The sequence below is a fragment of the Podarcis cretensis genome, assembly GCF_951804945.1.
Source record: "Podarcis cretensis genome assembly, chromosome: 10".
In the NCBI taxonomy this organism is placed as follows: Eukaryota; Metazoa; Chordata; class Lepidosauria; order Squamata; family Lacertidae; genus Podarcis; species Podarcis cretensis.
This window is the reverse complement of record NC_137179.1, coordinates 31,319,293-31,332,311: the sequence shown is the minus strand read 5'-3', so window position 1 is coordinate 31,332,311 and position 13,019 is coordinate 31,319,293. Positions and strand designations below refer to the sequence as shown.

General features: G+C 44.8%; 1 protein-coding gene across 6 annotated transcripts in view; it reads right to left on the bottom strand.

Annotated features, from left to right (window-relative positions):
- CACNA1I (calcium voltage-gated channel subunit alpha1 I) overlaps positions 1 to 13,019 on the bottom strand; it is a 366,532-nt gene that overhangs the window by 20,561 nt on the left and 332,952 nt on the right. For all 6 annotated transcript variants that reach the window (XM_079994542.1, XM_079994543.1, XM_079994544.1 and 3 more), the window contains 3 exons: positions 6,783 to 6,892; positions 5,766 to 5,899; positions 4,546 to 4,616 (listed from right to left, as the gene is read on the bottom strand). In XM_079994542.1, the coding sequence (XP_079850668.1) occupies positions 4,546 to 4,616; positions 5,766 to 5,899; positions 6,783 to 6,892 (315 nt within the window). The remainder of the gene's footprint in view (positions 1 to 4,545; positions 4,617 to 5,765; positions 5,900 to 6,782; positions 6,893 to 13,019) is intronic.

Sequence of the window (13,019 nt, the reverse complement as noted above, 5' to 3'; positions counted from 1 at the left end):
AACTATGGCTTAATCTTTGCAGCCTCCACCATGCAACATTATTAAATGAAGCTGCCTTCTAAAGAAATAATGAAGTATTATGCTTTCTAGGCTTTGCCGGTGCTTGAAGAACAACCCAGCACAAGTTCTTCAGATAGGGAAACATGCCTTCAGATGCAGATAACCTGAAGACACTGTTTTGCAATATTCTCATCCTGCCTGAGAAGGCAGGTGCAGAGGGCAGCCTTGGGTGGATGCTACTCTTTTGGCCTGGAATGCTGTAAGGTGCCACCTTGTCCCCAATGCTTTTAAACATCTATATGCAGCCACAGGCAGAGAACATTAATCATTCTGGAGTGCAGTGTCACTGGAGTGCTGATGGCCCCTGGCTAACATCAAACCTAATGCCAGCAGTCAAGAGTCCTAACTTGGATGCAGTTATTATCTGGATGCAGATGAACAAACTGAAGTTGAATCCTGAAAAGATAGGACGATGATGGCAGGCAGTCCAAGGGACCCAAACACAGGGAGTATGTGTGCCTGTTCTGGATAGTGTTGCACTCACCTGGAAAAAGTAAATGTACTGCCTGGTGCTGTTCATGGGTGCCCAAGTGGTGGCCAAGTGGTTAGGAATGCCTTTAACTGATTAAGCTGGTTGCATCCCCTCCTTGATGACAGAGACTTGGCCACACTCATCTATGTCCTAATAATTTCAATGATAGATTACTGCAAAATGTTATATATAGTAAAAAATAAATATATCTGATTTTGAACCCCCCGCCTCACAATGTGGAAACTTCAGTATTTCTATGAAGAGCAATAGTTTCACACAAGTGGGGTTTAAAACACCACTGATGAGCCCTTTCCTCCTGAAGGGTGTACTCTTGGGGGAGGGTGATGCTGCCCTCTGAACATCTAAAACTCATAGCCTCTGTAGCATAACTCCCTCATTTGTAAATGATAAAAAGTGGGCATGTGTTCTCAGTGTAAGAAAACAAGGGATTCTTGTTTGCGCAGACAGAGCAGCAAACAGAAGGCAAGAATTCCACAGAATTGTAGAGTTGTAATCCGGAGTACAATTAAAAAAGTGTTACAAGTTGCATCAGATAGCAGTGCACTGGAGGCAAGAATGTGATATCACACACAAGTCTCATGTGTAACAATTTGAGATAAAGTTTCAGGCTCACCTCATTCACACAAAGAGATAATCAAATAACCAACCAACAGACAAACACATGTTCATATTTTTTTATAGACAAGATAGAAGATAGCTGCTTCGGTAAGCCCTCTTGGATGCCATTATTCATTCTTTGGCAATTATCTCCTAAGAACCAAAGTGTATGTGTAATCCCTGTTTCCCAAGCCACTTATCCATCAAGTGGAATTCTGTCAGTTTGCTCCTGGCTTGATACCCATGGGAATCGAGTGGTGGGCAGTGGAAACATCAATACTGAGTATTTCTCTTGAGCAGCTGCCTTTTGCAAGTCATGCAAATCCCCCTATCCAGCTGCTGCCTTTCAGGTGACATTTCACTACATGCAAAGATGGAGGAAGCATTATTTCTCATGGGACAGGAGACTTGATAAACGATCAGGCATTCGACAGAAGAATGGAAAATGGAGAAGAGTGAGAGCCAGAGTTAGTCAGGCCCATTTTTAGTCTTTCTTTTAAAAAAACAACAACAACCCCAAGCACATTATTTTTATTTGATGCTCCCACTTTACAGTTACATGAAAAAAATTAAAAGAGAAATAAGAAAGGAATTATTTATATATTAAAAAAATGGAACCACTGCTCATAGTGTTTAAACATTCTTAACATCCTCTGGCACTTGAGTTCAAAGAGGAGAGGAGGTTTTGTGCTTTTTGTAGATTAAGAACATGAGAATGTAAGATGAGCCTGCTGGATCAGGCCAATGGCCCGTCTAGTTCAACATCCTGTTCTTGCAGTGGCCAACCAGATGCCTGTGGAAAACCCCTAAGCAGGACCTGAGCACAACAGCACTTGGCCTTCCTGTGGTTTCTTGCAACAGGTATTCATTGCTGCCTCTAACTATGGAGGCAGAGCATAGCCATCATGGCAAGTAGCCATCAACAACCTTCTCTCTCTCATGCATTTAAGTTGGTGGCAGATACTGCCTCCTATAGGAGCAAGGTCTATAGTCTAGCCATGTGAGATGCATAGTTGGCAATCTGGGGAACCATTCTAGCTCCCCAGCAGCTTCCTAGCTGGCCTTCAAAACAGTCACAGATCCCATCCACCCTTGATGACTATTTATTTATTCCATGTTATGTCTTGCCTTTTCGCATCATGAAACTCAAGGCAGGGTACATGAGGTTCCAAACTGGCCTCCCATACTGACCAGACCTAGACCTTCCCACTCCATACATAAGCTAAAGGAAATGGAAGTAAAGGACTGAAGTGTCCCTTGCCGTCAGTTTGAGAGTGTGTTATGCCACACTTAAACTTCCATGGAGGAGATGAGAAGGAAGCAGCCTGAAGCATCTTTCTGAGGTAGGAAAAGGGCTAAGACCTCCTTGCCTTGCCAGTTCTCTCAGTCTTGTTTGCATCTCTGAATTTTGGACATGGCCTTCCCTATTACAAATGGGACGTCCAGGTGATGTAACATGAAGGGTCTATTTTGGCCCCAGTAATATCATTTTTCAAAATCTGGTTTTCAGCCCTTATGGTTGGAGAGCAATGTCTGACAATGTGGTGGCAGATATTGCCAAAGGTCCTGAAAACAAAAATGGCCATAGGCAGTGTCTTTTGACACACCAGTCACTGCCAAAATATTTCCAGTTCTGAGAATAGTGAAATCAGAATGAATGATGCCAAATTAAATACAATTCTGCATTTTTGCATTATTTACTTTGAGCACCAAAAGCATGCATTGTTAATACAGGGTACATCTAGCCAAGAGCATAGTGAGATAAACAAAAAAGAAACAAAAGAAAAAAAGAAAGAAAGAAAAAGAAAGAAAGAAAGAAGGAAAGGAAAAGGAAAATAGGAGTAGTATCATTTAACACTGTGTAAAAGCACTGTGTTCAATGAGGCTAAAAGGGATAAAAATATCTAAGGGGATAAAGAGCTAATTACCTGAATATTGTTTCTTTTCCTGAAGTGTGAAATGAAAGTCAGTGGAGCTAATGGACAGAAGCATAGCTGAGCAATTGTAGTGTTTTGGCAAGTGGCAAGCCTACTGAATCAGTGTGATTGAAACTTACAATCTGCACAGTGCTGAAGCAGATCGTTGCTGATCCAAGGGTTCTCTGCTGCCATGGGTATTTGGAGTTACCATCATTATTTTTACACAATTGTTGCTGTCTCCTTCCTGCCTCATGTAGTGATTCAGTGAGAGTGCCTGGACTAATGGTAATGATCACAGCTGACCAATGGGTGTGAGAGTTGCAGGCATGTCAGTCTCCCACAAAAGCACTATGATTTGCCAGACAAAGCTGACAGGTGGAAGTGTATATGTTTCCGAGCACAATTCAAAGTGTTGGTGCTGACCTTTAAAGCCCTAAACGGCCTCGGTCCAGTATACCGGAAGGAGCGTCTCCACCCCCATCATTCTGCCCGGACGCTGAGGTCCAGCGCCGAGGGCCTTCTGGCGGTTCCCTCATTGCGAGAAGCAAAGCTACAGGGAACCAGGCAGAGGGCCTTCTCGGTAGTGGCACCCACCCTGTGGAACGCCCTTCCAGCAGATGTCAAAGCGATAAACAACTACCTGACATTCAGAAGACATCTTAAGGCAGCCCTGTTCAGGGAAGTTTTTAACGTGTGATTTTACTGTATTTTTGGTTTTTATGGAAGCCGCCCAGAGTGGCTGGGAAGGCCCAGCCAGATGGGCGGGATATAAATAATAAATTATTATTATTATTATTATTATTATTATTATTATTATTATATAAGATACAAAATGGAGAATATGATATCAGACCCCATTTGCTGATAAAGAGCTCTAAGAAAGTTTGCAAACTTACTGTTTCAGATATTTGTTTTTAATTAGTGAACTTGAATCTTAAGTCTTATTATTCTTGGTTAGTAAACTTACAAATTCATATATAAGTTAGCCAGTAGAAAATATCACTTCATCAGTCTTGGGCTTCTAACCTTCCTTTTTAAAATAAGTATCGGATATCTTATTTGTAGAAAAGAATGTGGCAGCGGCGATACCAGCCGCTTATCCAAAAGGCAGAAGATAAAATAACTGTGCTTTCAAAATTTCAGAATTTGTAACATGTACAATGCAGTCACAGGAAGGCTTACTCAGAAGGAAGCCCCACTGTGCCTAGTGGAGCTTACTCCTCAGTAAGTATGTCTGGGAGTTCAGCCTTGGGCTGTACAATTCTACACTCCCATACTTGGGAGCAAGTCCTCTTGAATGCAACAGAATTTACTTCTGAATAAATAAGCCTAGGGTTGGGCTGTTGGTAGCTAAGGCCTACTTTCTTTTCCCCTCAGGAATGGCAGCCTCAGCCCATCTCATAATTAAACGTTTTGACTCTTAAATGAAAAAAAACTAGTGCAAAATCCTCTGTAAAAAGATATGGCTTCATTTACCTGTGGCAGTGCTTGCACAACTGTGTCCAGTAATGCTCGCATTCCAGTCGCCATCTTCAGGAGCTTCAAAACTGCCATGGGGGAAAAAGCAAAGTGGGTGGCTTTTCACACAATATCAGCAAACCAAGCAATGGTCCTGTTGCTGGTTTTTCTCCCTAATGTGTCTGATTAGAGAACACTCCTGCCAACATCTCATCTTTTTCTCCCCACCACCCAATCTCTTTTTCTCAGCCACTCGTCTCCTCTCCATTTAACCCCTTCTGTTTCTGAAATGATAGTTCCCAGTAATTATGGTGCCCTCGCCACTATACAGATGAGCATACTCTCTTGGGTACCAGAATTCAGAGGATTCTTACCAAGGACCAAAATTGCAACACCAGTGCCCTTGGCATTCTCAGTGGTCCTGTGCAGCCTAACAAAGGTTGCAGCAGCACAGCCGTACTTCTCATTGATTTGGGTGTCACCAGGTAAATGTCAGAGGAAATAGGTCCCCACACTAATTACTATAGGGGCCTGGGTTCTGGAGATGTTTGGCTCAACTCGTAATTAGCCCATACATGGCTAACTGGGGAAGTTCATGCTCTAAACACCTCCAGTTCTGAACTCTGGCAGCATCACTTGCACAGGTACATGTGAATGTCTGGCAATATGTCTGGCAAAGTCCCAGTTAGTTGAGTGTTACTCAGTTGTCAGTCAGAAAGCAGCCCTGCTCAAGTTCATAGTTCTGTGGAAAATTCAGAGCACTGGAAATCTGCATGGTGTTAAGAAGAGCCCTGCTACGCATGCTGAAGAGTCACACTGGATAAGCATGGTAGGAGAAAGATGCCAGAATGACTGCATCTGTGTGGCTCTTGCACACACACAGAAGATGACAAATTTCACAAGCATCAAGGGCATGTGAGGCCCAACATGTGATTTAGCACAAAGACTCCAAGTTGCTTAGTCTTCCTCAGTCTAGTCTCCTACTAATACATTAGGAACATAGGAATATAGGAAGACCATTGGTACATCTAGCTCAATACTGTCTACTGACTGGACATGGCTCTCCAGGGTTTTAGGCAAGGAGTCCTTCTCAACCTTGTTGGGGGGTGCCAAGCATAGAAATTGGGGCCTTCGGCATTCAAAGCGTATGCTCTACCTCTGAGCCACAGCCCTTCCTCGTCCTTCTCGAAACATGCCTATTGGTCAGTCTGTGCTCTGTAGCTCCCTCTGTAGCTCACCTCGGGCAATACGCAGCACTCTCATGATACGGATGATGGTTGGGTTGATGGGAAGGGCAGCATTTATTTCAATCTCCTCAAGTGTGATGCCCATGACTGAGAGCAGAACAATGGCCAGGTCCAGTTGGTTCCACCTTTAAGAGATGGGAATCAATTTATTCATTTGACAATTTTCATAAATGACACACTTTCAAACTAGGCACAGCTTATCAACAAGTTATTTGTAATGCTGTACTCATCAAATGTTCCCTTTTAAAAAAAATGGAACAAAACATGGAAATCTGTGTTTGCTAATTAAATAAATGAGCATGCCAATTAAGCAAACGGACATCCTTTATTTTGGCTGTTCTGTTTGCTTGGATGAGAATTTATATTTGCATGGTATTTGATTATTATTTGGCAGGTGGGGAGGCACATTTTTTAAATATGATACATCAAAATGCTTTATACTGATTCAATATTGTTCACTTTGATTGGCAGCAGCATTCCCCGCCCCAATATCTTAGATTCTTTAACTGGACTGAATTTGGGACATGGTAAGTGTGTCCCTGAGGAATGGTGATTCGGGAAGGAGCTAAGAGATAAATAGAAGACAAACACTTTATAAAGGCAAAGTGGTGGCCAAGCTGGTGGGAAATGACTGGAGAGTTTCACTGAGTGAAGGAATGCCTTGATATCCATGTCACCTGTATTTCCTTCCAAGGAAAGAGGCTTCCTTCTAAGCCAACCTCCTCCAACCTGGCTCCCTCCAGCTGTTTTAGACTACTGCTCCCATCAGCCCCAACCAACATGACCAATGGTCATGGATGATGGGAGGCAGAAACTAAAACTCCTGGAGGGTACCAAGTGAGGAAGGGTGTCCTAAGCATTACTTTGTAAAAATGTCTGTGGTCAGAGTTCCCTCTCCCCAAATTCAAATACAGTAGGTCAGGTAGTGAATGGCATTCCAAACTCAGAATGTGTCACCTCTGATCTTCTGTGTGCCACAGGGTATGACTCACGTTCTTTCCGGCTCACCTGTCTTTGAAGAAGCGTCTCAGCCCAAAGGCTACAAGCTTCAAAACTGCTTCCAGGACAAACACAGTGGTGAACATGTAGTTGCAGTACTTGAGGGCCGTCTCCAGAGACTAGGGATTGAAAGAAAAGGGAACATTAATGTCATCAAGTTCCCCGACTGGTCTGTGAGAATCAAAAGGAGGAAGGTATGGAAGCACACTTACTGGTTTTGAGCACATGAACAATCTCCTCTCCTAGACTGAGTTCAGGAAAGCTGTTTGCAGCAAGCCCACCAGTTTGTAGCAAATGCTAATGCGCATGAGCACTAATTGACTAGTCCCCTTTCCTCAGAACAATTTTTCAAAAGTAACCTCTCCCACTTTAAACAAAACGCTGAACAAATGACTACCCCAAGATACATTGGAAATCACATTTGGGGTAGAAAACTACCCCATCAAAAGGGCTCAACGGACACCGTCTGCCCTCTGAGAAAGAAAAAGAGAGTGATGGAGCAGGGAAAGACAACATCTGGCTAGGGAAACAAAATAATTACCGTATTTTTCGCCCTATAGGACGCACTTTTTTCCCTCCAAAAATGAAGGGGAAATGCGTGTGCGTCCTATGGGGCGAATGCAGGCTTTCGCTGAAGCCTGGAGAGCGAGAGGGGTCGGTGCGCACCTGGTTCATGGGGTGACAAGGAAGACACAACCAAAATTTAATTTGGGAGCTGAACGTATGTGAGGTCTAGTGAAGGCAGGAGAAAGCAGTGTTCCTTGTAGGAGAAAACAGACCTCTGCTACTTTTTACAAATATATCTACATATTTCTAGGATTCTTGAATACTGAGCTATCAAAAGGCTATGTCTGCAGGGGTATACCTCAAGTATCTTAACATTTAGTTTCTTTCTGTTTTGTTCCTTGCTGAGAAGATTTGTATGCTTCAACCTTGTTTACAGTTCATACACGATTCATTCTTCCATGATGACTGGCTTGTCTTTTATTGTTTCTGTAGCAGCTTTCCATGGCTTAAAAAACCCCAAACAACAAATGCCAAATTTTGCACAGCCATGTAAATGCCTCTTACCTACATTGCTGCTGTGTGAACCCCCCCCTTCTTTTGTGTGAGAGGGGAATCTTTGAGGACATGTCTTTTGAAGGGGCTGCAAAACAAATAGTCTGCACAATATCTCCCCAGATCTGAAGAGGAAGCCCTAGCAACTACCATGGCTCCTGATGTGGTGACCTAGGAAAGGGTCTGTGGTGGCCTTCTTGGTTATAAAGTTCCCTCCCTGTGGAAATGCTGTGGTCCTCTTAATGGATGACTTCTTGCCAACATCTCTCTTTGGGCAGGCATTCAGGAGAAGAGTGCTAAAGCTCACTTAATGCACCTGGATTCTGTTAGGATTTTTATCCACCAAGCTGTCCAGCAAGTAGCACTATGTTGTTTATATCAAGTGAGTGTCTGAGAGCGTGAGACAGGAAGTCTCAGTACTGTTGGAAGTTAGTTTCACTTCTCTCTGTTAGGCTGTTCTGTACTGATGCTGAGAGAGCACAGACGTGCTGATGGATTCTTTGTATATAGACTGTAAATAAAGTAGTTTTAGAGCTACTAATTGGCTCTTTCTTCTGTTATGAGATGCCAGAAAACGAGCGTGCTCCTCTCAGGAGGGAGGGGTCGCTTATCACCGGTCTATCTGGACTGAGGAAGATTTACAGCCAGAGAGTGACCACTGGAGAGACGCCCCGGTGTCTTGGGAACAGATTCCAACAGATTCCCCCAAAGAATCCTGGGGACACTAATTTACACCTCACCGTGCTACAATTCCTAGCACACTTAACAAACTACAGTTCCCTGGATTTTCTGATGGAAGCCATGTGCTTTAAATGTATGGTGTGGATGAACTGTTAAGAGAGTTGATTTGCTATACCGTGGTACCTCAGGTTAAGTATTTAATTCGTTCTGGAGGTCTGTTCTTAACCTGAAACTGTTCTTAACCTGAAGCACCACTTTAGCTAATGGGGCCTCCAGCTGCCACTGCGCCACCAGAGCATGATTTCTGTTCTCACCCTGAAGCAAAGTTCTTAACCCAAGGTACTATTTCTGGGTTAGTGGAGTCTGTAACCTGAAGCGTATGTAACCCGAGGTACCACTGTACATGTACTTGGTTTAATGCTTTTGCTTATTGGTTCGATGTGTTTATTTCATTGTTGTCTACTGCTCTGTGATCCTGCAGGGTGAAAGCTGGGTTAGAAGTATTAATGATGGTGATGATCTTTATTATTTCAGGGGGAAAACAGTAGTACTGAAAACAACACTGGAGAAGGGGGCTCAGAGGCACTTGAGAGAAGAAACAGGTTGGCCAGGGCAGTGGCTGTAGCTCTAAGGGCTTGCTCTAAGGGATGCTGTGGTAAGACTGCACCCTTGTTTCTGAAGTATTAATGTAATCACAAATATGTTGTAGTAGAGTTTAAACCAGGACAGGACTTGGTATTAGATGCAGGCTTATGAGTCATACTGCATTCCATGGAAATGAGTCATGTTGCATTCTGTGCCACAGGGCTATCAAGCTATGCTTCTGCTCTAAACAATCTCTGTTCATCTGAATGATTGTATCGTTGGGAGGTGGGTGGTATGAAAGGAATCCAAACATCATTACATGCCACTTCTGGCACCAGTACAGTGGGACAGCTTTCACAAATTAACTGATCAGTAAATAAATGAGGGGTCTCCAAAGAGAACAATCTATGGGCAACAGCTCTTCATCTTTTTTTGAGGAAGCAGGAAACTAAGTTTTCTGAAGAAGTTAGCAGACTTTTTCAAAATTGTATGAAGCTCCTGCAACTCACTAGAAAGGGTTCGGATAATTATGTCTGGCATATCTGGAGTTCCATATGCTTGAGCCACCTTAAAGCATTTTATTGGCATTCCATTATGCCAGAATAATTAGCAGGTTGGGAAAGTGACATACAAGGAGGCGAAGAGAGATGTCTCCTACTTGAAAATTTGACGGGTGTAACAAGGAGGGAGGGAGGAGATAGGATGATGAGCTTAGAAGCAAAACCCAAAAGAAACTGGGATGCAGGAGGAGATACAAGGTATAAACCATAGGAATCCTGACAAAAATTGTTCTTGAAGTTTAACAGAAAGAGAAGGTGAGTTAATGACTGTAATTCTGGCCACTTCAGATCTTAGAAATTAAAGACCCTGCCTCTTGAAGACAGCAGGCTCTGGAGGCAGAGGTTTCCTGGCATGGGTGAATACAGAACTGAGCAAGATGTAGTTACCCAGAGGGAAAAGACCTTTTAATCTTATGTCATATATATTTGATTCTGAGAGCCAAGAATTCATTTCTTCAACTAAGCCACACTAGTACTGTGTGTGTTTTGGTAACAGCATCATTCTGGTTTAGGAGAAATAGACAGGAAGGATTCTCTCTCCAGGATCATGCCATCCCCCACCCCACCAGATGACAAACTCCTTTGGACATGAAGCGAAATGGGAAACAAGGAGTAGCAAACAGGTTGGATTAAGAAATATACATCTCATCTGGCAAACTGCACTCTGAAAGAGGAAAAAATAAGGGTTCCATGCCACCCCAATCTCCATGAGTAGTGCAAAAGTCCTGGGGTTGCAGATGTGCTTAACAGGGTCTGTGTTCCCTTTTGAGACACAACGAGACTGTGGTGCCCACTAGCACCCAGAAAAGAAGGGGTCCCACTCCCCCTTGCCTGGCAGTCTTGCCCTCTGATGTGTTTCCCGGATGGGCCATTACTGACCTTTGACCTCTGCTAATGGCCCATCCAGCTAGCTCTGCAAAGCTGGCTTGGCTCGTTAGCATAATTAAATTCAGGGGTTTTCCATGTTTGGTGAAGTTTAATCGAACATTGATTAATTCTAACTTTTACTGACTCCAGAAATTATGGGGAGTATCTAGCATGCAGGAATTTAGGGGATTCTGCCCCCCACAAACCTATAACATCAGACATGAGCTCCTCACCATTAGTTTGTACCTATTTGCTGTACTTATCCTGTTAGTTCTGGCTCAATTTATGGGCAATTTTGCACAGTGATATTTATCACGGAACTTTTCAACTGGCAAGGTGGACAATCATATAGCACATGGCTCTAGTGAAACTATACAGTGACCAGACACATGCCCTAATAAAGCAAGTTTTGTAATAAAGGGGACCTGCTGTTCTTTGCTTTGTGAGTGCAATGGTACCTCTGTTTAAGAACTTAATTCGTTCCGGAGGTCCGTTCTTAACCTGAAACTGTTCTTAACCTGAGGTACCACTTTAGCTAACGGGGCCTCCTGCTGCCACTGCGCAAATTTCTGTTCTCATCCTGAAGCAAAGTTCAGTTCTTAACCCGAGGTACTATTTCTGGGTTAGCAGAGTCTGTAACCTGAAGTGTCTGTAACCCGAGGTACCACTGTAGTTCTCTCTGTAGCCTGTTCCCAACTCATCTTCTAATGCCTGCCACATTTTACTCCTAATTGCTAGATAATAATAATAATAATTTATTATTTATATCCCGCCCATCTGGCTGGGCCTTCCCAGCCACTCTGGGCGGCTTCCATAAAAACCAAAAATACAGTAAAATCACACGTTAAAAACTTCCCTGAACAGGGCTGCCTTAAGATGTCTTCTGAATGTCAGGTAGTTGTTTATCGCTTTGACATCTGCTGGAAGGGCGTTCCACAGGGTGGGCGCCACTACCGAGAAGGCCCTCTGCCTGGTTCCCTGTAGCTTTGCTTCTCGCAATGAGGGAACCGCCAGAAGGCCCTCGGCGCTGGACCTCAGCGTCCGGGCAGAATGATGGGGGTGGAGACGCTCCTTCAGGTATACTGGACCGAGGCCGTTTAGGGCTTTAAAGGTCAGCACCAACACTTTGAATTGTGCTCGGAAACATACTGGGAGCCAATGTAGGTCTTTCAAGACCGGTGTTATATGGTCTCGGCGGCCGCTCCCAGTCACCAGTCTAGCTGCCGCATTCTGGATTAGTTGTAGTTTCCGAGTCACCTTCAAAGGTAGCCCCACGTAGAGTGCATTGCAGTAGTCCAAGCGGGAGATAACCAGAGCATGCACCACTCTGGCGAGACAGTCCGCAGGCAGATAGGGTCTCAGCCTACGTACCAGATGGAGCTGGTAAACAGCTGCCCTGGACACAGATTTGACCTGTGCCTCCATGGACAGCTGTGAGTCCAAAATGACTCCCAGGCTGCGCACCTGGTCCTTCAGGGGCACAGTTACCCCATTCAGGACCAGGGAATCCTCCACACCTGCCCGCCTCCTGTCCCCCAGAAACAGTACTTCTGTCTTGTCAGGATTCAACCTCAATCTGTTAGCCGCCATCCATCCTCCAACCGCCTCCAGACACTCACACACTGGCCTCCAGACACTCACACACCGCCTCCAGACACTCACCCTCACTGGTTCTGATTTAAAAGAGAGGTAGAGCTGGGTATCATCTGCATACTGATGAACACCCAGCCCAAACCTCCTGATGATCTCTCCCAGCGGCTGCATGTAGATGTTGAAAAGCATGGGGGAGAGGACAGAACCCTGAGGCACCCCACAAATGAGAGCCCAGGGGTCTGAACACTCATCCCCCACCACCACTTTCTGAACACGGCCCAGGAGGAAGGAGCAGAACCACTGTAGGACAGTGCCCCCAGCTCCCAGCCCCTCAAGACGGTCCAGAAGGATGTTATGGTCGATGGTATCAAACGCCGCTGAGAGATCCAGCAGAACTAGGAAACAGCTCTCACCTTTGTCCCTAGCCCGCCGGAGATCATCAACCAGTGCGACCAAGGCAGTTTCAGTCCCATGATGAGGCCTGAATCCCGACTGGAAGGGATCCAAATGGTCCGCTTCTTCCAGGCGTGCCTGGAGTTGTTCGGCAACCGCTCGCTCTATCACCTTGCCCAAGAATGGAAGATTTGAGACTGGGCGATAGTTGGCCATTGTGGCCGCATCTAAAGATGGTTTTTTAAGAAGCGGTTTAATAACTGCCTCTTTCAGCGGGTCTGGGAAGGCTCCCTCACGGAGGGAAGCATTCACCACCCCACGAAGCCCATCGCCCAGTCCTTCCCGGCTAGCTTTTATAAGCCAGGATGGGCAAGGATCCAGGAGACAGGTGGTTGGTTTCACTCGTCCAAGCAGCCTGTCCACATCCTCGGAGGTAACAGATTGGAATTGATCCCACTCAACTTGACTAGACAGAACTCTAGCACTCTCCCGCCCTGGCCCTGCTCCC